This window comes from Trachurus trachurus (assembly GCF_905171665.1).
Source record: "Trachurus trachurus genome assembly, chromosome: 17".
NCBI lineage: Eukaryota > Metazoa > Chordata > Actinopteri > Carangiformes > Carangidae > Trachurus > Trachurus trachurus.
In genome coordinates, this window is record NC_139900.1 from 14772509 (window position 1) to 14796352 (window position 23844).

The following is a 23844-nucleotide window of genomic DNA, read 5'->3' on the forward strand; positions in this document are numbered from 1 at the left end:
AATTGCAAATAAATTGCACATTCATATCTATATAGTGTTTATTTACAGTATAGTGTTTACTGTAATGTTTATGCTTATCTAACTTTATTATAACAAAAACAACTTTAATGTGTTAATATTGCATTAATTCTGACAGAAACCCAACACTCTCTATCTAATTATTATACAGTACACTGTTGCCCATAAAATTGGAATCATTTTGTTTTCAGACACATTCATCTTTTTATTCCTATTATAAAGGAGAGAGAAGATAAGAAGATATACACACATAATCAAGAATAAATCAAATTTCATGAGAGGAGGTAAAAAAAAAAATGTATTCCACCTTTATGGGCAACAGTGTATATACTAATAATAATGATAACATTGACAGAGGAGATTTCCACACAGTAATATTTCACACTTTCTTTTCTTAAAACCCTCTGTACTTTTACCTAAATGACAAATTCACAATTGTTGAGTGTTGTCTGGTCCACTCATCCTACAGTTAAGTTTAAGGAAGACAGACTCCTGTTCTGAGGTCATGGAAAGATCATTTTACTCTGTTAAGGTCAGAAAACATACTTTAAATGGGAATAGTGAAGCGCAGGTCCAGGACCAGACATATGAACAGGCTTATGGATTTATTATGTAAGCCTCTCGTCATCTAGTCTCGGCTAGATTAGGGCCAGCGATGGCACGACCACTCCAGCACGGAGGATGATGAATCGCCCAGTGCAGAATCCATGTAGCACCATGATTATCAGAGCGCCAACGTGAATGCTTTCTCTTCGCCATAAGATCACGTATTCAGTTCAGAGGGTGGAGACCAACGGGGCTTTGCTCCTGATCCCCTCTACGCCATGTCAACACAACAGGGTAGCCAGGGAGAATTATGTCGCACAATTGGATTTGAATTCTGCATCATGGTGTTTCAGGAGGCCGGAGATGTTTTGATGTTACATAAGAGGTGATATTATATTTGATGGACAGTGCTGGCATTTCAGTTTGATCCCCTGTGAAAGTAGACCTACGACAAATGATAAATATTTTAGTAAGCTTTTAGTCTCTGCATCTGTCTGTTTTTTACTTGTTTGTCTTTTCTCTCTGTTTTTTTTTCTCTCCTCTGTCCCCTTTGTCCCCAGACGTTTGGTGGACACGGAGGATGAGCTCAGCGACATCCAGTCAGAGTCGGTGCCCTCGGAGGTGCGGGACTGGCTGGCCTCCACCTTCACCCGCCAGATGGGCCTGATGCTGCGGCGCAATGAGGAGAAGCCTCGCTTCCGCAGCATCGTCCACGCCGTTCAGGCTGGCATATTTGTTGAGAGGTAAACGTCCCTGTGTGTGTGTGTGTGTGTGTGTGTGTGTGTGTGTGTGTGTGTGTGTGTGTGTGTGTGTGTGTGTGTGTGTGTGTGTGTGTGTGTGTGTGTGTGTGTGATGCACAAGAACACAAGCACAATAACCCACAGTCAGTGATCTTAATCAATTCATATGGATCGTGGCCTTTATCTCTCCTCACCTGAAGTTGCTGATCTATCATCAGTCGACCCAAACCAGAGTCGCCCGGAGCAACTGAAAGCCATTGTGTCAACATCTTTAGTTTAGCCTTGCATAAGGAATGAACGTCTACACTGTTGTTACTGACATTTTACAAAGTGTTGTGTAGTTTTTTCTTTTTGCTTTCACCTAATTTGATGTGAAAATTAAAATGTAGGGACTTGAAACGTGGTTGTTGTAGGTCATCCATCTCACTGAACTTGTGTTTGTCTTTGTCACGATTGAAGTCAATTAGATTTGCAGTCAATAAAAAGAATATATCATTATAAATAATGGGCAATGTGTCTTCAGCAGCTCTACATAATGAGTAAATGATTATTTATGAAAAATAAAGCATCTAAATGTCTGTATCGTCTGTAACGAGATGGGACAGGCAGAGCTGTTGTCATTTTCATTATTCCAACAAATGTATGATATAATAACCTATCCATCATAGCAATATAAAAACGCCATCTTGTTGTTATTGGTAAAGCTGCGTATACTTCTATAATCTATCTGAACTTCTGTGTGTGGACTAAGATGAATAAAAACCAACAGCAGCCTCAGAAATGGATGAGGTAATTCAAAATTTAAAGCCTCACAGCTTGGTCTGAAAAAATGCCTCAGTCCTTTTGAAATTTCAATCTGTTGCGAGCAGGATGTGTTTGTGCATCCTCTGCAGAGCCACACGCTCACCTGAGTCTCATCACGGCCTTGGCGAGCCTGGCCAAGCACGAGCGTTCGGAGAGTTAACAACAACAGCTCCCTCCCTCCTCCAAAGGCAGCGCTCTATCACACACTGACATGCAACATGCATTCGTTGAAATCAGTAAGCCTCAAGTATGTAAGATATAATCTTTCTTAATCCGTTATACAGAGGACAGAGAGAAGAGGAAGGAATAAAGTGAAAAATGGAAAAGTGGGACAGGGTGTTGCAGTGTCGATGTGGCCAACCTGATATTTACCTGCAGTTTTGGAAACTGCATTTTCGTTTGATGTCACAGTTTGTTTTTTTGATCCCACAAAAGCTTTATTTCGATGTTGCACATCAACTCTGTCACCTTCCAGATTCTTCTAAATACTCCTCTAAATTTCATGAGCAATTATGCAGCTTGTTTTGCATTTTATGATTAATTTAATCCCTTACTTTTGACAAAGCTTTCAACCTTTGGCATGTTCAAGAAAAACAGACTTAGTGATGCCGTCGCCTGTTCAACTCAACTCTGCCTTTTTTTGCAACTGTTTCCCACTGCGCTGTGTTGCTCTGAACGTTCAGAGTGAGTTCTTGGTGGGGAACCTTCCAGGCTGTGGGTTCGGGCTGGAGTGGTAACCTCTGGCGTTTACACTCAGCAGTGTGCTTCATTTGATGTTTTTATCTCATCCAAACAGGATGTACCGACGTACCTCCAATATGGTGGGACTCAGCTACCCCCCGACTGTCATATCTGTGCTGAAGGTATTAACATGTACACTCACACACAGCGCACAGATATGAAATAACAACGTTGTGCACACGTACACACATACATATGTTTCTATAGAGGAGAGTTTTGTCTCCCAGGCTATCTCCGTGATGCCCTACCTGATCAGTCAAGGTTGTTGGGATGGTGGGATGGCGTTCAGCCTGAAAGAAATACCTGCAGACAATACTGAGGGCTGAAATTCATATACAGTTTTTATTTACTTTGTTTATCTCCTTTTAAACAGATGCTTGAATTTAACATTCAGAGACAATGCGGTAAAGCACAGTGTTCTTTGCAGTAAAAATTAAAATACAACATTATCTGTCAACATAACAACATCTTTAAGTTGCATTAGTGGATTCAAGAACTGGGTAACACTTTATTGCACTTCTAAGCATTAGTTAAGCATTATTAGATACTTACTTAATCATTTATAAAGCATTCTTCTTATATTGATACAAATTATTATGTAATATACACACACAGTAATACATGTGTAACTTTTGATGAACAAGTTTACTTATGATATGTTTAATAGTTGCATTTTCATACTTCAGTACTTCATACTATAAATGAATTAAGCATTTTTAAGTAATCATCTAAAGTGAGGGCTGTCTTTGCCTTTAATAAAGTAGTAACTACAGCTACATACTTACACTTTATAAATGACCTTATGAACCTTTGACAATAACTGTTTTTTAATTAATATAATACTTGATTTATTAAGGCTGAATCCATCATTTAAAAAGTAAAAATACAATCACACATGAGCTTATTCATCCAGAGTTAAACATTTATAATTGTGCTTATAAATTACATGCTAGTTAGTATCAATATGAGAAGAATGCTTTATAAATGATGAAACAAGTAAGTATGAGACATAATAGTGCATAGCTTTTATAAAGTGTTACTAAAATATCAAATCATACCTACACTTGCACATATTTGCAGCAACATGTTTACGCAGATGAAAACACAGTTTGAGTCGAAGCATGTCGTGAGCTTATTTTCCTCTCCTGCAGAATGTCGACAAGTGGTCGTTTGACGTGTTCGCTCTAAATGAGGCCAGCGGGGAGCACGCACTTAAATTCATATTCTACGAGCTGCTCACAAGATACGACCTCATCAGCCGCTTCAAGGTAAAGTCACAGGGACACACCGCACTCCTCCACAGTCACTGGTAAACGTATGTTGATGTCATTCAAATGAGGAGAGACTAAAAAACCATTCAGTACGGAGAAGAACCTTCACTGTATCTGATTTAATGGAAGTGAGCACACTCACGTCACTCGTCTCTCTCTCTTAACCCTAGAACACTAACGTTACAAAAAGTAACATCATCACTAACGTCGGGTATTTTTTACCCGATATAATATACCCATAAAAAAATATTTCTCACCAAAGTATATTAAAATACAACAATACATGGCAAAATTGAAGTACACTTCCTTAATTATCCACTATACAATGTTTCACAAAATGAAAAAAAGGTATCATGGTGACCCTATAAAAAAATGTCCAAAATTTGTGATTTTTTTTTTTTTTTTAACAAAAACTTCCTTAAAAAAAAAACTAATGGAGCTGGGACTTTGTCCTTCAGACCACCCATTTGTGGGACATTTGAGCCTTATTTGGTGGAGTTAAAAGAAAAAAGAAACATTTTCAGCATCACCAGAAATGGTGGCCAGATTTAGATACATAAACACTAACGTCGGGTGAAATCCACCCGAACATGTGCCTGCTGAAAAAACTAGGGATGGGAGCAGGGTAACATGCCTACCTTCAATGACATCAGTGAGCAGTATGAAGCTACCCAGGGACCCATGAAACTCAGACAACAGCAACATAATGAAAATTATGAAACAATAATTTCACGGGTGAAAATCACCCGACGTTAGTGTTCTAGGGTTAAGAGTTAGATTGTTGTATTTATGAGGGAGGGTTGGTCATACTTCATCACATCTCATAGTGGTGAGACTCATACACCACAACATCTTACATCTGAGGACTCTCTACTTAAAGGACCAACACCTGAGAGTAAATGACACGGGCAATGAAGCCGCCTTGGACAGAGAGCCGTTAGTCCTCAGTAATTCAAATGACTCACATTTCATGATTTAATGTCGATTTCAGATGTGCTCACTTTGAAATTGAACACTCATGAGTCACCAGGAAGCTTGTAGACGCTTCATACGCGGTGTTTTTCAGCTTATGAACTCTTGTTGCCGTCATCTCCCCATCTTTCCCGTCAGATCCCGATCTCAGCCGTGGTGTCGTTTGTGGAGGCCCTGGAAGTGGGATACAGCAAACACAAAAACCCCTACCACAACCTGATGCACGCTGCTGATGTCACACAGACCGTGCACTACTTGCTACTCAAGACCGGCATGGTGGTGAGTAGGACACGTTTTGTTTGATGGCATGACGCTATCAGCTTTTACTGTGCAGAGAACCCGCGAGACATGTTGGTCCAGTTCCAGGAAAGAGACAGTCTGTGAGATCAAAGGGATTTCATCTACATGACATTCACGACGTCTCTGTCAGCTGATGTACAGCTCCTAAATATGGCTTTTTATTTCTTGGAGAATCTTTGAGCCATTTTTTTGATGAGAAAAATCAAGAGGCCCAAAGAAAATCACCCTTTAATCCCAGTCTTGCTCTCGGCAGGTTTGAGAACATCAAAACATGTCAGAATGTGACACTTGCAAATGGTCTCACTGTTTGAAGTCAAACTTTTTTTTTTTCTATCGTCTTTATTCTTTTGCCATGACATTACTTCACTTCTATTCTCCATATTTCATGTTGCTTTTTGTTCCTTTTCCATCGGCTGACCTATATTTCACTCCATCCCACTGGAGTCACTTTAGGGTATGTCTGAAGCTGCATTCATTCCCCCCCGCAAAAAAAAGAAAAGAAAATCTTGCTTCAATGAGTTCAAAGCCCCAACCAGCCGGCCGCCCCCGCTTCCACTGTTTTTATTTAATCACCTTAATAAGGTGGCTGCGACAGCTGTCGACATGGTGTGTTTCTTTGGGCAGTGCCTTGTGGAGTAAACCACATTACTGCCAGAACCACAGGCTCCTGGGAGAGCTGCAGAATAGCATCTATCATTTTGCAGGCCCTCCAGACTCCCATTAAATCAACAATCAACAGGTCATTCATAAAGACGGCCTATGAGGAAATGCGCTGAGGGATGGATCAGGCATCTTGCACCCATCACCCCGTTCTTAATGAGTCTGCCACCCCCCCGCTGTTGATTAGTCATCGATATCGACTGGGCTTCCTGAGCTAAATCCCCACTCTCTGTGCACATGAGTGCACTCAGATACTGTACGTGCACGTCTTAGAGGAAGATGCCCACTCACAGGTGTGAGGAAGCTGCACACAGTCACATGCTCCATATTAAGCACGTTCTTCCGACCTTTGAGTTCTGTATTTTTAGCTTTGGGGCGGTTAGATGTTGTTGAAGTAGTTTGACATTTTAAAGAAAAACGTGTGTAATTGTGTTGTTTTTGCTGAGCAAGATGAACACATTTACAACAACAGACATTTTCACATCCTTCAAAATTTCCATTAGCTTCAGTCGTAAAATACTCACAGCTCATTTAAACCATTATTGTCCCTGCATTTTGTCTGGTTTTTGTCTATTTCTTCATTTTATTTGCTTTTTGTTGATGTTCTTTAAATGTGAGGCACTCCATAGCTAAAAAAAAAAAAAAAAAGCTATTATTATTGTATTATAATAATAGTCACATATATATGAAGCTACAATCCACATAGTTTAGCTCAACATAGTATACTAAATAATAACATTTTATATATTTTGGTGTTTAAGCCGTCCACAAACCAAAGTGTAAAAATGCTACCCAGACTAGCTATTGCTACTTTATTGTGCTAAGCTAGTTGGTTGGGTGTTTACGCACATGAAAATTGTAATAATCATTCAATTAACCTATTAGTCAATCAACATAAAATGCACAAAAACACATTTTCAATTATGTCAAGATCACAGAAAGCAGAAAAAAATGAGCAAACAATCACAAAACAAAATCAGTTCTCGATAAAAATACATACATGTAGGATCATTGTGATTTCAAAGCACTTTTCTAAACTTGTCGCCCTGTTCTCAGAGAGTTAATGTGTGTTGTAGGGTATTTAATGAGTCTGGGGTAATTTTGGTCATTTTTTGTTCACTAAAAAAATACTACATCATTTCCAAATCCAGCTTCTCAGCCGTGACGGTGTTGTGCGTTTCTTTGTCGTACTATTATAGTGAACTTCATATCAGTGATTTCCAGACTGTCGGCCTGTCCTTAGCTCTTCTTAACAGGTTTAAACTTGATTTGAAAAACTTAAAAAGGAAACCATGATGTGATGTGTAGCCTCACCTTGTGACAGGATTAAGTCATTGTGAACTTAAAGAGAGCTTGCGTCGGGTAACTGTCAAACCCAACAGAGACTCTGTGTGAAGACGAAGCTGAAGTGACAACTGTTCTTATCTAAAGTTTCCCTTTTGCTTCTCTGACCTTTCCCTTTTCTCTCCTCTGCGTTTGTTTCCTTTCACTGCTGACGATAATGTATTCCTCATGCCAAATTCTCCTCTCTGCATCCTTTATATCACTTTTATCCTGCGCATCTCCATGACATGATGTACCATTCCCTGCATTCCCCCTTTTTTCCACTCGCTGGCTTCCCATTTCTCTTCTCTAATTCCTGTCCATTCTTTCCTCCTGTGTTCATTACTTTCCTTCCCTCTCTCCTGCCGATGTCTCTGTCTTTTTCCATCTCATTGCCTTCTCTCCTCAACACCCGTCCCTCTTCTGCGTGCTCCTCTTTTTATCCCTCTCCTCCTCCTTATCTTCACCTTCCCTCTGTTTCCTCCCGCCCCCTCCCCTCCCCTCCTCCTCCTCCTCCTCCTCCTCCTCCTCCTCCTCCTCCTCCTCCTCCTCCTCCTCCTTCCCTCCTCGTCTCCTCTATCTCTGCCTCCAGCACTGGTTGACTGAGCTGGAGATCTTTGCCATGATCTTTGCGGCGGCGGTGCACGACTACGAGCACACGGGGACCACAAACAACTTCCACATTCAGACAAGGTAATGGATCATAAAATCAAAAATGCATGGCACCGACTCACCCGATCAATGTTTTCATTTCCAGCACGGGGGCTTTAAATTCACACTGAGATCGCCTGCAGTGCAGTAATAACACTGCAGCGGGACAAGATCCAAATGAACTCCAAACTGCTGCCGGAAGAAGAGTTGGTTTGTTCGTGGAGACTCAAACGTCCTTGAGTAGACACAGAGCGAGAAAGAGATAACACATCATCTTATTAAAAAGCTAAAAATCGTTAGTTAATAGTTTCATTGACAACTGCTCTTCATACCCTTTTGTCATTCTTGTTTTCATAGTTAAAAAGCAGCAGAGTACAATCCATTTTCTGAAAACATTAATGAAATGATTCAGATTCTTTTAAGTCCGAAACACTGACGTATTGTACTTATTTTTTCCAAATAAAGACGTCAGGGAAGGAAATCTTCCAAATTACCCAAGTCAAACCTTTATCTTCATAAGCTTCTGACTCAGAGGTCAGTTTGAGAAGGTCATTGGTTTAAGCACACCAAAAAATGTTCATGACGTCCATGTGATCATGTTTAATTGTGTCCGCCCTGTATATGACTGAGACTGTGAATAAAACTTTATTTGTTTTGGATACAATAGAGATTGCACAAAAACCCATGAGCTGTTTCCTCTGTTTTTCTTGTTTTTGATTTCATGAAAAAGTTGCACAAAGAACATGAATTATTCTCACATCCAGCATTTTGATAGAAGTTCACCAAACTACACAGGGAACGTCTTTTTCCACTTTTTTTTCCCCCTCCACAGTGACTGACAGGAGGAAAAAGAACGACCCAGTAACTTAAACTCAAAAAGGAAAAAGATATTAGATCATTGACATCCCAGTATCTGATCGAATTCATTATTAAGAGACACATTTTTACTGATGAATTTAAGAAGTAGCAACATCGAATGGTTTGGTATTTTCGGTGTATATACAGTAACAGCCTAACAGACTGACAAGTGCTTTCTCTCTGAATCGCAGGTCAGACACAGCAATCCTGTACAACGACCGCTCAGTGTTGGAGAGTCACCACGTCAGCGCAGCCTACCGCTTACTGCAGGACGACGACGAGATGAACATCCTCTACAACCTCTCCAAGGACGACTGGAGGTCAGAGACACCAGATACTCAGCCGTAAAAGAGATAAACAGGCAGAACAATGAGCGAGCTGAGTGACAGACAGCAGAGAGCGATAGAAAACTCAGGAGATGTCAGGTGGAGACGGATCGAAAGCGAGCGGGTCAAGCGAAACGGCATCACAATGTACACAATCTTGTGATTAAGAAACTGTGCTCGGGGAGTCAACATCAGAAAAAAAAAGTTGGATTACCGTCAAGGTCCAACAAGTCTGCGCTAAATGGAGCTGCTGTGTGTGATAATACATTAGAAGAGACAGTTACAAGCCGATTTCTCTCATGGCATAAGCTGGGACTTGTCAAAGCAGATATTATAAATAGCTCTAATGGCTGCCTCCATTTACTTTAGCCACTTCTGACTTTTTATTACCTGTCGGTTTGACAGTTCATGATACAGTGCATGGCTCACGTTTCCCCCACTCCTCTCTCTTCCTTCTTTGTTTTCATCCAGAGAGCTGCGGGCTCTGGTGGTGGAGATGGTGCTGGCCACAGACATGTCCTGCCATTTCCAGCAGGTCAAAGCCATGAAGAACTTCCTCCAGCAACCTGAGGGGTCAGTCGCCTTTTCTCCCTCACCACTGTTTATGTTCCCTCCCCTCACCCCCCCCCCCCCAGCAATTAAATCCCCATTAACCCTGCAATCAACTGCTGTTAACTATCCACCCACTGTTTACAACCCAATTAACCCTGCCCTGAAGGGTGCAGTCATAAAGAACCGCGACAAATAATCATGTTCTGTATTGAAACAAAACAAGGGATGATTTCTGTTGCTCAAGTGTTCGTGTGCTGACACAGTTATGGAAGATGTGTTTTGTTTCCAAACTTTACATATTGTGCAGTACAGGTAGGTGTTATTGTAGCCTTCTCTGACACAAACACAGTGATGGAGCAGGTACACTAGAATTTTTCTGTTTTTTTTTGTTTTGTTTTTTTGCACATTGCAGTGAAAACCAGTGCCAATAATATTTCTGGCAGGTTCTCCAGTATGCTGTTGTTCTTTCACCGCAGAAAATATTAGCCATCAACAAACAATACAATATTGCCTTGCCTTCACCGGTGCAACCTCATCTGCCGCATTTACTATTTAACATTCAGTGAAGCGTTGTGAAACAGCATCTGTAAACATTTCCTCACTTTTCCCCTGAGTGTTTGCAAATCTGCCATTTTTCACTGAGAAAATCAGAAGTCAGGTAAAATGTAGGCGACATGAGCAGAGTCAGAAGTGAAGATAGAGTGGGGGTGTTGTTTTGCTCAGTTGGTAGGGCAGGTGCCCCATATACAGAGCTGGCTCAGGACCAACATAAAGCTTTTATAGTGTTCATTGAAACATTTTTTCCAAGCGGAAGGAGTTGATCATGAGCTAAATAATTGGCAATTATTTTAATGTTAAATCACTGAGTGTCAAATAAATAGCTGTTTTCCGCCTCTTTAAAGGGATAGTTCAACATTTTGGCAAATTGGCCCATTGCCATAATCCCTATAGTTTTAGGAGTAGGTTTGTTACCTTTTATGAGATAATAACAGAACGTTACGAGACAGAGTTGTTTTAGAGGTAAATTCATGCAAAACCGCTGATGCGCATTCCCGTCTGGGGCAGTTTTTCGGCAAGCAGTCTCTCATTTGCCTCTGCTCCGCCGTTCTAAAAATAGCTTGCACTGACAATTAAAGGTAACGAACCTACTATAGGGATTATGGCAATGGGCGAATTTGCCAAAATGTTGAACTATCCCTTTAGGATTTTCTTTGGGTTTTGGACTGTTGGTTGGACAAGTGTAAATGTCACGAGAGACATTTTATTTATATGTATTTTATAAACTAAATGATTAATTGAGAAAATACACTAAGGAAAATGAACCCGCCTGCTGCCCAGCAGTCCACTAATGGTGAGTTTGTAATGATGTAGAGGTCCACTGTTTGATAGCCACACATAAACACACACTCATGTGCACGTACATGTACACATAAAAGTGAGATTGCAGTCTGCTGGAGGCTCTAATGCTGAATAGACTCTAATGTGAAGTAATTCAAACCAGTGTGCTCCAGGGCTGCTTAGAGTGCATTTTAAGATCCAATCTGCCACAAATGGAAAAGGAGGGAATGTGAGCTTCTCACCTCTGTTTAACCTTGCGCTGTGTGTTTGTTTGTGTGCATGTGTGTGTGTATGTGTGTGTTTTCATTTGAGTGCCTGTTTTTCCATTTTGGTCTGTGACTGTTCATTCATGCATCAGTCCATTAAACAGGATATTTTGATATGGTTATCAGGTGATAGCTCAGACACTGCTGATGTCTGATGAGGGGAGGTGAAGCACCTTCACACTGTGCCCCTCTGCAGAAAACTGATTAGCCTCATGGAGGCATATTGTGCTGCACAGAGCTGCAATGATTAATCAACCAGTCAATCATGGGGAAAGTAATTGGCTTATTGGCTATATTACTGTATATATTAAATCATTTTTTAGGCAAAAATGTCAAACAAATAGCTGTTTTCAGACTTTTAAATATTTCATGCTTGTATGTTTCATTTATACACTCTGCTGTTTGTATATGCATATTTGAATGGATGTCCATATTCCACATCTTTGTAAATGGTGAATAAATATTTCACACATTTGTCTTTGCCATCGATTTTGCAGTCTGAGGGTGTCTCCAGTGAATCCTCACCATTGCAACATTTATGTAGAAATTATCCTAGACTTACAAAAGCCTCCTCTCAGTGCTCTTGAGAGTGACATAAAACATATTATTTCATTTTAAACTAAACTTCACTAGAGCCTGCAGAACAAAAGAAGAAGTGTAACTGCTGAAATACTTTCAGTCTGGACCATATTAAAGAAACGTTTTCCATGTTCTGCTCTTTTCACAGTCAGTTGTTGTGGACAGATTGCAGTAGACACAACCAGCTGTGCCACAATTTTTCCATTCTGTTTTTTCCCTTTTATGATTGATCGCACTGTCCTCACAGCTTTTCAGTCCCTCCAGAGTATTCCTGTGTCTTTCTCCCAACAGTATTTGTTTTTTCCCAATAACCTTGTTGCAGATTTGTCTTCATGATGTAGCTTTTGCCACGACATTGATTAACTAGACATTGATTAATAGACCACAGACTGGTGTTGCCTTTAACTCAAAATCAGTCACACCTTGATTAAACACAAGTGATCTTATATTCAACAGAATTGGCTGTTGCACTGATGATTGATATTAGTGACGTCAAACAAAGTGGTCCATGAAGATTGATTTTCAATTCGCACTTTGTTTCATGTTGAAAACAGAAATATTACAGTCGCAAGCAGAAATTTGCAGGTTTTAAACATTTAGAGCTCAAAAGAAACAAAAAGCTGTTGTCTTCAGTTATGTGACAGGTCACGCCCACTTGTGTCAATCAATATGTCACATCAGATTTTGGTTAAAACTAATACCACAGATCATGCACATTAATTTTGGTGAAATTCTGCCCACAAAGTTTTATCACAATTTAACTAATGGTTAATGAATTACACCCAACACCCACTACAGTATGTCCCACCCTCTGCAACAGGTGATGGTTGATGGCAGCCATGTTTTTCAGCTGATCATTTGTAATAGACATTTGTGTCTCAATCCCCTATGGTCGAGAATCAAATGTGGTGTTTTTCCCAAATTATCCTAACTAGGGGGGAAAATAAAAATAAAACATCCATCATGGTTTCACTGAGTCTTCTACAGTCCAAGAGGATTTTTGTAAATGACATTAAACTGGACTTATGTGTCAAATTTCAGGTTAATCAGAGAACCATCTTGAGGGGCGTGGCTTTTCCAAAGCTGAATTTTCAGGGAAATCTGGCAGGAAAATGATGATAAACTACAGTAGAGCAAAAGCAGTAGAATAAAATCAAAATATACAGATGTATCACATACAAAACCACTTGGAGAGTCGTTACCAGAACAACAAATGAAATGAGTAATAATCTTTGTTGAACTTTAGTTTTTTAAAACTGTAAATCTCCTCTCTTCTGCAGCCTCGACAAGCCCAAAGCTCTGTCCCTGCTGCTGCACACGGCAGACATCAGCCACCCGGCCAAAAGCTGGGACCTCCACCACCGCTGGACCACCTCCCTGCTGGAGGAGTTCTTCAGACAGGTGAGCGGGTGCAGCTGGCAGGTCACACACAGGTGCATGAGAGGGTAGCCCGGTGTGCTTCAGTGGTTTGAGGGTGAAGAGTTAATTATGCTGCATTCGGTGTAATGCTTTGGCGACAGTTAATCAGGTATTCGTTGTAATAAGTAACACAGCGGTCCTGCATTAAATCTAATATTTCATCCATCCTCATTATATCTGATATATGCAGTGTTTGCTGCAAAAGTCAATGTTGTGGCTTACCTTCTATCTGAGCTCTGTTTATTTAGCCTATATTTGTTAATATTCTGGCAAATATTCACCATTTAATTAGTATTAGCAGGTTCTTTTTCTATACCCATAGACTCATACATACACATATCAATGGATTTCTTTGAAAAAAACAAAAAACTCTAAAATGTGCTGATTATAAGAAGTGTCTTTATTCTGTGAGATGTTATCCCAGTGGGCATCACAGATAATGGCAAGTGAGCCACATTAAATCTTAAAATATGCTGTGCTCTCTGCTCTGATGTGAGTGTGCACCACATTGGTCATCAGTGGTTTAATTGCCTCCATGTGTTTGAAAAAACCTCTGGTATGATGAAATACATTTGACCATGAGGTTGTAACACCCACTTGGAGGAACACAAGCCTTGTTGTGGCAGCAGAGAACGGGTGAAGCTGAAAAATGAACGTCTACTCTGCACCAATCCATTCAAATGTCTCGGTAAGCCATGCCATTAAGAGAGTATATGCCTTAAGCACAGCGGGCGAGCGAAACACCCAAATAAAACACAGAGATCATTAATGTTGTTGACAAAACAATCTCAGGACAAGGTCCATTAAGTAGCTGTGAGATGTTTAATTTTATTTATTTTCTGAAACCCGGACCTGCTCAAAAGTTGAGATCGAAACTTCCTTCGCCCTTAAATTAAACCTGTTCTTCTCCCGCTTTGTGAAAATATCTGCTCGGAGTCCCACAGGAGCTCTTTGAGAAGGATTTCATGGGGTTGTCAGAAGATGAAACACTAGATCTGAAGTGGCATCGATATATTTATCATGTTCTCAACATTGGCTTTCGCTGCTGGGAGAGTGCAGGTGTAAAATATTGTACTGTGTGCAGGATAAATGTCAATATTACTTTTTTTAAATTCAGGTTTCTTCAGTTGCAGACGCACAGCAAGGATAAAACAATGTGAATGATTCTTTTAATATGACTCTTTGACACAGAACTACTGTCTTAAGCAATAACAGCCATAACCACAAATATAATGATATAATCTCTGTCATTCAGTGATGACAAGATAAGTACCATGGAAAATTAAAGGTAGAGCATTACCTCTTTGATAAAGCAATACATCTGACTTTAAATAATAGATTGTGTATTAGTAAATGTGAACAAGGAGGACAGACGTTCATCTGGTGCCACATTACTTTCATCTCTTCCATTATTAATCTGCATTGTTCTCATTATCAGTGCTATTGTTGTTGTAGCTGCTTTCACAAGGCCTTTGTCTCCCAGGATGCGAATCGTCGATAAATAGCATCTCCAAAGAACATTGCCTCCCGACTCCACATTTCATCTGTTTGTGACAAACCAGAAGAGAAAATGAAACACATTTGTGGCCCAAAAGCACTTGAGGCGGGAGCCAGACAAATCTGAAGCCTGTTGATAGAAGTGTGAGCATATGGTGTATGGTGTTGGTGGTGGTGTGCATATGAGCACAGAATAAGTGTGTGTTTCTGTGAGTGAGCACATGCACAGTGAGCTGTGTATGTGTGTGTGTGTGTGTGCCAGGAGAGTGAGGAACATTTTTCTGGAAACCAAACTCTGAGAACGGTTTTGACTGTATTTCCAGGGAGACAAGGAAGCGGAGCTCGGGCTGCCGTTCTCTCCGCTCTGTGACAGGAAGTCCACGTTGGTGGCGCAGTCCCAGATCGGTGAGTGGCCACTCCACCCTCACAACACACCTGTGCACGATTACTGTAGTAGAAGCTTAACAAAGCAAAAACAATAACAAAACAATTTCCTGTATTTACACACAAAGGCAAATGAATTCTTAAGAAATCTGTTATTGTGTTTTCCATAGTAATGGTGCTATAAGAGATTAGGCACAACATTAAAACTGACAACTGTCAATGTTATGTCTGGTTGTGTGTACATGGAGAATACAAGATGTACAGTGGGGTCCAGTAGTCTGAGACAACTTGTCACACATATACCCCCACACACATGTTGTAGAGTTTGTACACAAACTGTTTATATACAGGATTCACCACAATAAAACCAGTAACTGATCTCGGGTGTAATATTGTGTCTGATCACTGAATGGAAATGCACCTGTTAGAGCTGATACTCGATGATAAATAAGACTGGATTTCTTCAGTTTAAATGTACAAAGACGTGTGTGAGTGTTGTTTTTAAGATGGGCTTGTAAACTGTGAACCCATCCATTTACAGCTGTGAGTAATAGAGTAGTACAGTAATAGAGATGGACAGTAGATTTTGAAAGGTGATAGGTCAAGAAGACATGACATGAATTAAACTCTTCACATCACTCAAATGAAGAAGATGAATATGTACATAATGACCTTATGTTGTGAATTTGCCAATATCTTTGTCTCCAGGCTTCATTGACTTCATCGTGGTGCCCACCTTCACTGTGCTGACAGACATGATGGAGCGAATCGTCACGCCGCTCATCGACGAGGCGTCGCATTCAGGTTTCGCCGGCTTCCGCCGCTCGAGGTGAGCTGCAGCGCTTCCTCGTTACGCAGAGAGAGAGCAGCAAAGAAAAGTCTGGATTTCTCAGTCAGCAGATGGAAGCGAGTGACGTTACATAAATCTTGAATAAGTTTTAATCAACCGGTCCGGTTAATCAGGGATGGAGAATGTACTGTGGTCTACACTTCACCACTCTGAGTAACTACACGCTCGATGACGTGATTAAACCTCGACAGCTCCTCTGCAATAACAGCATATCTAATGGAAGCATTGGGAACAGCAGATGAGTCTCTGCGAGTAATCCATTTCTGTGCGTGGAAATGTCTCCACCTTTCATCAGGCAGAGCCACACACCTTGAAATTGACATTTTAGATATGCTAGTCAAGTTTTCCCCACTGTCCCTCATCAAGAACGGGCCTGTGTGCTGGACTGGGATACACAACCAGCAGCCTCGAGAGAAACAAAAGGAAGTGATTTTGTCTCCACTGGCTTAATTAATTTGCTCAATACTTTTCCTGCGGTCTTTGGAAAACACCCTCATAAACTATATTCTAGTTTCACTTCTATTGCTCATGTTTGTAATATTCAAAGAGAGATGATTTAAAAACTTAGTGTCTGTCGATTGCGTAAACTTTGCTGTCTCATAAAGTGAAATGAATAGAAAATAAAGCAGCATTCGGGGAGTCTGGCTTTGCATCATCCGCTGCACCTGCACATCAATACCAGCCTCCCCGTCCTCCTCAACAGCAGTCATTAGCATCACTCAGTGGGCCTCCAGTCAAAGTTAACCGAGTGGAAATCTCAGATACTGTTGCCACTTATGCAGCCTCCCCGTCTACGTGCGTGCACACCTGGGTGCTTATGGATGTTGTTGGACTGTTTCTTCGCAGCATTTATAGCTGCTTTCAGTCACCTGGAAGTGTGTGTGTGTGTGTGTGTGTGTGTGTGTGTGTGTGTGTGTGTGTGTGTGTGTGTGTGTGTGTGTGTGTGTGTGTGTGTGTGTGTGTGTGTGTGTGTGTGTGTGTGTGTGTGTGTGTGTGTGTGTGTGTGTGTGTCCTCACTCTGCCTGCCTCTGTTTATCCACCTGTCTTTCCTTTTTCCTCTCTCAAAGAGCCTCTAAATCTGAAAGCTCAGGTTTTATTTTATCTAAGATGGCGGTGTGGCTCTCTGGGAGAGACGCCGTAGTCTTTGGGTATTTGAACTATCTCAGAAGCTATTGGATGGATTCCTGTGAAATTTTGCACAGACATTTGTGGCATTCAGACACTGCACCCCCTGGTGATCTCCTGAATTTCCCTCTGCTTGTGTCACAACAGGCTGATGTTTGTTGTTTTTAGTGAAATGTCTTGATAACTATTTGAGGGACTGCCAAGACATTTAATGCAGATATTCTCTTATTCCCAACATGATGGTCCTGTATACTGATTGAATAAAGCTGGGTGACTCACAACAGACAAGCTGGAGAAGGAACAGTAGAAACGGATGCATGAGAGGCCAAGAGAGCCTGACTTTTAGTTAAAACCCTCCATCTGACATTTAAAGGGATAGTTCAACATTTTTGCAAATTGGTGCAAGCTATTTTTAGAATTGCAGAGCAGAGCCGTGAGCTGCTTCTTGGTTTCCCTCATCAAACTCATCAAATGCACAATCCAACAACTCCAAAACGCTCTGGTGGACAAGTTGTGACCTGCACATTCACCACGCTATGAGATAATAACAGAACGTTATGAGACAGAGTTGTTTTAGAGGCAAATGCAGAGACTGCTTGCTGAAAAACTGCCCCAGACGGGAACGCACATCAGCAGTTTTGCATGAATTTGCCTCTAAAACAACTCCATCTCATAACGTTCTGTTATTATCTCATAGCGTGGTGAATGTGCAGGTCACAACTTGTCCACCAGAGCGTTTTGGAGTTGTTGGATTGTGTATTTGATGAGTTTGATGAGGGAAACCAAGAAATCCCATTAGCCTCCGTAGCGTAGCTCTGAGCAGCTCACGGCTCTGCTCCGCCGTTCTAAAAATAGCTTGCACCGACAATTAAAGGTAACGAACCTACTGCTATGACTATAGGGTTTATGGCAATGGGCCAATTTGACAAAATGTTGAACTATCCCTTTAAATTTAATGCAGTATCGATGCATCTTACAAATTCCAACTGAGAAAACCAATATAATTTTAAAAAATTGGCTCCAAAATCTCTCATGATCAGGGGAATTTGTGACATTTTGCCGTCATTTAAAGGGTGCCACATTCACACTTGCTGTTCAATGCTCAAATTGATGTACAGACAGCTGTCACTAAAATCACTGTGATACCGAAGGAAACTTGAAAGTGTGATGGTTCTCCACCACTGGAGCTCTGAAGAGCGTCTTTTTTTTCCTATCGTTTCTATGCAGATTGATTCATTTACCTTTGACAATGGAGATAATGATATCCTTGTAAGTAATATGTGTGTAATGCCTGTTTGTACAGATCTGACTGAGCTGACTCCATGAATGGGTGTGATTTTTGATGCAAATTGTGGCAATCAGGCGCTAATGATTTTAAAGCACCTTAATTGCCTCGAATATCCTCGGAGAGAGAAAGTCGCGCTGAATCTAATTAAGTCTCGGTGTTAAAAACCCCCCTGAACAACAGAAGATATTATTCAACTATTTCCACCAGCTGAGCAGTCCTCACTGTGACAATCAAACTGAACATCATGCGTTCATCTGGTGCCATCAGCAGGTTGAAAATATAATTTGTCCATTCCTTTGGTGTTGTTACCAAAAACATGCAAAACAAATGACATTATCAACCTGCTAAACATTGTAAACATCACTCTTTGTGAGGATGTTAGCATGCTAGCCTTAGCATTGAGTACAGCTCCCAATTCTGAATGAACACTAATTGTTTAAGACTTATTTAACCTCCACCTTCCTTCCTTCCTTCCTTCTCCTCTTTCATGTCTTGTGTCTCCAGTCTGAACAGTATTAGCTCAGATGAAGCCAAACGGCACAGCGTGAAGAGCATGGGCTCCGACAGCTCGTCAGGCCAAAGCTCGCTGCTGACGGTGGACATGAAGAACTTCAAGGCGTTGTGGAACGAGGAGGTGTATCAGAACAGAGAGCGGTGGAAAGCTCAGGCTGCTAAAGGTACGGCTCACACACACACACACACACACACACACACACACACACACACACACACACACACACACACACACACACACACCTACACACACATACGCATACAACCTGTGAACCTGGGAAAACGGTGGTGATCTGGGGAATCAGGAAACATCAAAGTGGTGGTAAAACTGACCTGTCTGGACGGATCGTGAGCTCCACCTGAATGCAGAAAATTGGCTCAAAAAGCAGCAACGCTCTTAACATCTGCAATGCTCTTAGCTCCTCCAGAGAGCGGTTTTAACTGACCGGACCTGTATTAGTGGGCGATGCTGTCTGGATTTTTCTGTGCTTTATTTAATCCACCAGAAATAAAACAGTACATGCATTCGTTTTTATTCAGTATTTAGGCTACTTGAGCAAACTGGCAAGACTTTCTAATGAGCCACCCTTTACAAGCCGTTTAAAGGTCGTAACTTCTGACTTTAAATTGTTAATAAAGCATTAACTGGTGCCTTTTATGTCTGTTATAGTTCTTCAGTTACAACAACTGTGTCTGGTTGATGGCATCGTGTAAGAAGCATTTAATGATTGATGAATTATTGACATTTCTCCTTGGATTTTACTCATGAGAAATGACCAAATAGAAGTAGGCTATAATCACCAGCAAAAGGGATTTTGTCACAACCTGTGTTTCCCATATCGGTCAGTTTATCAGATTCATTACTAAATAATTGTTGACAACTACAAGTTCTTACAACTTAAAAACCCTTGGAGTTCACCAGCATAGTAGTGATGATCAATATTTTTCAATTATAATCAGAAAATGTGTATTATACATTAGCTAGTTAATATACAATATAGCATGACTATGTATGGGAGAGTTTTGCTTGTAGTAATGAACCTACGGCAATTCCCATCAGCTCTAAAGACCATTTTAGCCTCCATCCAGTTCATTATTTTGGTTTTCCAATCTGCAACATATTTTTTTTACTTTTACCTACATTCATCGGCTGGACTACAAAACGAATCCAAATGAATACTAATGTTGCGCCTGTGACTGTGAAAATGAGCAGCCTTTTTTCAGAAGAACTGCACTGAAGATATGTCAGTGTTGTGTTTACTACGCGTCTCTTCTGCTGCCCCCAAGTCGCCATAGCCTAAGTTAATGCAGGTTTAATTTTAACACGTGTAGTCATGAATTAACGCACATGAACACACACACATGCTAACTTGCGCTCACACCCCTTGTGGCCTCAGAGGCGGAGGAGAGAGCTAAAAGGGAAGCAGAGGAGCAGGCCCAGCAGGAGGAGGAGGAGGAGGAGGCTATGGAGCCGCAGGAGGTGCACACAGAATCGGATCACTCTGCACCAAAGGAGGACAAATTAGAGGGGGAGGCGCCCGAGTCAGCGGAGGTCAGCAGACCACCAGATGGCAACGCGGGGGAAACGGAGGACGGAGCGCAGCCTGGGAGGAGCAACACACACCAGAGTCCTCCGCTGCAAAATGGTACATCCCTTTAACTGTGTCGTCCCACAGCATGACATAAATCCATTTCTATACATGTGCTGTACATTACATTGACATGCAAAGTAGCATCCATAACTAACTGATCATTATAACCATGGTGACTGTAATCCACATTCCTCTCATGCTCAGCCCTTTTCATGTCAACATTCATGATGTTTTGTTGCATCATTTTGTTGTCCAAAAATCCAGCCTTGATGTATTTGGAGTTTTTTGGAGCCTCACAACACTTTCTATAGAGTTGTAATGTCCTACCGGTTATTCAGGGCAGTTTCAAACATTATTAAAATTGTAATCAGTTAAAAAAAAAAGAGTGAGGACAAATTGAAGGTTTTCCATTCTTGCATGGATAGAGTGCATGTTTGCTACCTCCTGTCTGACAAATAACACAACTGTCTGGCCTGTACAGGAGAGTTGTCTGAAGGGGCTGAATCTCCAGAGGGTGAAGAAAACAAGAACAAAGGTGTCGATGGTGAGTTTATTTCTGAAGTCCATAACGATTGATAAAAAGAAACCTGTTTTTATGACCCTGAAAAAAATAAAGTGCAAACAAATGTTGTCCTAGAAATCCTACTTTGTATTTGTACTTCAAGGGGAGATCTTTAATGATTTTTATGTTTTTATAAAATGAAAACAGCTTCATACTCCCAGGAGAATCAATAGTTAGAAATCAGTTTTTGCCTTTGTTGGCATTTTGTTTGCCTGCTTGTTTGTTGATTGTTTAATATCCTGCCTCGATATTCCTTCTTTGTTTTTCCAAAGCAGAGGTAGCGATGGAATAAGCGAGGTGCGAATTATCACGGCCACACCGCTGCAACTGTGCCGCTGTCGACCTGAACCTGCTTTTAAGAGAGCTCACAGAGACTCATGTCAGAGGGAAGGCCGTTAGCTGGACTGTGTCGCCCTCTGCAGGACACCAAGATACTCACACCTTCACTTCCATTTATGTCTTTAATGATCAACTTGTTTTTACTTGTACCATGTTTATACTCCCAAACTCTTGTATGCAGAGTGTGTGGCTCTACCCATGTGCATTATTCCTCCCTCACTACTTATTGATACAAACATTAAAGAAGACATTGACATGGTATCGACAGTGACGGGGTTGAGAGGACCCTTTCAAAGACTGACATTCACTTATTTTTTAGTTTGCCAATCTTTTATTTCATGCACCCACAGACATGTAGCCACCGTACAAGTCCAAACCTTTCAGGTCTGATTTTTTTCGGGGTTTTTTAGCATCACAAAGTAAAGTCACAGTTGTCCTGACAAATGAATACAGAAGTGCTTTTTGTGGGAAATGTAGAATAAATGAAATGGACTTTTACAACTGCTACACTGTATGTACAGTTATGTGAGTACAGTATGTGTACAGTACATTAGGATTACATTCACAGTCTGCAACACCACTATTTTACTAGCAAGCACTCCTGGAGCAAACCCACGCTGTGTAGGAAACTTCTGCATGAGGAGCTCCTGATGGGAGTCTCATAAAAACCTTTTTTTGTTGCCACCAGTTGTGACTCATTTCCCCCCCTTAACATGTTTACTCTCTCTGTGCTTTCCTGAGACATCAAGTCTGATGCATTTTTTTGTGTTCCTTGCAGCCAGGTTTATATAATTTTTTTGCGTGTCTATATCCTCTCCACTGTATATATTGAAATTTGTACATGTATGAATCAAAGAAAGAGTAGAATAGATTCCACGATCCAAAAACTGATTTTTTTTTTTTGGATATAGTGTAAGATAATATAGTGGAAAATGTCCAAAAATTAGAATGCAACCTTTGCATTTCAGACATATCACACACACAAATGCATTCAAGTTTTTGTAATATATAAGCTCTTTTTTGTTTACCTTTTTTTTGTAACATTTGTTTTGCATTTGTCAAATACCAATCATGCACTAGATACGTCTGATATCCTCACATTGTATGTTGTTCCTTCATCACAAGACTTCTTCTCGATGCCTTCTTATATGTATTGAAGCTGTAGCAAAAAAACAAAAACAAAAAAAACAACAACACTGTCGCTGAATTAGAAAGAAATCCTACATAAATGCGTTATTTTAATTTTGCAGTACAGTCATGTTACAGCAGCTTCACCTTTTCAGTTGTTGGTGTAATGTTTAATCGACGTGTTTACCGTGTACTCGTGCACCTATTAGCCGGCTGAATCCATCGGGCTTTTTGTGACGCATCTGAGGCTGTGAGTCTAAACTGTATCTGCTTCCTGGTTGTTTGCCAGGTTTTCAAGGCTTCAAAATGTTGTGTATAGAAGATGCAAATATTGCTTACTGTGCATATGTAACATATTGAACCCCTGCAACACTGGTTCAGCTTTACTACGTACTTAATATGTCTAAGTGGAAGAAAGGAAAACAAGCATTTTGGCAGTATTTGCATAATGATAGGTATGTTTTCCCTAAAATTGTGCACTTTTATTTTGTTGAAATTCTCTAAATTAAATTGTGCCAAGACCATGTTCTTGGCATACGCTAATTTCATTTTTAAGTATACAGTACATGTGTAACTTTATATAAAACTATAGGAACTATGAATTATTTTTTAGCCTCTTGGTTTGTAACACATTCCCCATTTTTATATTATAACAGGAACACCAGTATCGCACTGGGGACATAGAAGTTTGTCATGCAATGCTACTTTCTACCTAAAAAAATGCAGTCAGTGGTTAGCAAGCCGGCTGACTGAATGTGTGCCTATATATGTACTTTCCATTTCACATCTTTCACCTGTGGGAAAAAAAACAAACAAATTTTGTGATGTCATTTGAATCTGTGCTGCTCCAGGTACAGTCAAACAAACCATTTCATATCTTCCTTCAATATTACACACTAAAGGAGTCTTGCATAAAGACTTTTATTTTAGACACTGCTGGAAAATCTGTTTGTGCAGACAGCAGTTTGATGTTGCAGAAGTATAGTATTTATAATGGTATATTTTAAGGTCTATTTTGCTCGTTTTCATTTAGAAAAAAAATCTATTTTTTAGCTGTTTATGTGCTGTATAGTGTGTCTGTTTTTTCTGTTTGTTTGTTTTACTGTACTGTTTGTTCCCGTTTTGATTCGGAAGATGAACCTTCAATGAATCTTCAACATGTAACTGTTTTTTTTTAATTATTTTTTTTATTTGTCTCTCCT

At 40.5% G+C, this 23844-nt stretch overlaps 1 protein-coding gene across 2 annotated transcripts in view; it reads left to right on the forward strand.

The window, feature by feature from the left end:
- Window positions 1-22394, forward strand: part of pde1cb (phosphodiesterase 1C, calmodulin-dependent b) — a gene marked incomplete at its 5' end in the record, with an annotated part of 99107 nt that extends 76713 nt beyond the window's left edge. For both annotated transcript variants that reach the window (XM_083991960.1, XM_083991961.1), the window contains 14 exons: window positions 1125-1307; window positions 2905-2971; window positions 4001-4117; window positions 5231-5371; window positions 7968-8068; window positions 9076-9204; window positions 9682-9783; window positions 13226-13346; window positions 15185-15266; window positions 15954-16074; window positions 19013-19185; window positions 20419-20667; window positions 21095-21157; window positions 21451-22394. In XM_083991960.1, the coding sequence (XP_083848086.1) occupies window positions 1125-1307; window positions 2905-2971; window positions 4001-4117; window positions 5231-5371; window positions 7968-8068; window positions 9076-9204; window positions 9682-9783; window positions 13226-13346; window positions 15185-15266; window positions 15954-16074; window positions 19013-19185; window positions 20419-20667; window positions 21095-21157; window positions 21451-21467 (1666 nt within the window). In that variant the 3' untranslated portion in view covers window positions 21468-22394. The remainder of the gene's footprint in view (window positions 1-1124; window positions 1308-2904; window positions 2972-4000; window positions 4118-5230; window positions 5372-7967; window positions 8069-9075; window positions 9205-9681; window positions 9784-13225; window positions 13347-15184; window positions 15267-15953; window positions 16075-19012; window positions 19186-20418; window positions 20668-21094; window positions 21158-21450) is intronic.
- Window positions 22395-23844: the final 1450 nt, after the last annotated feature.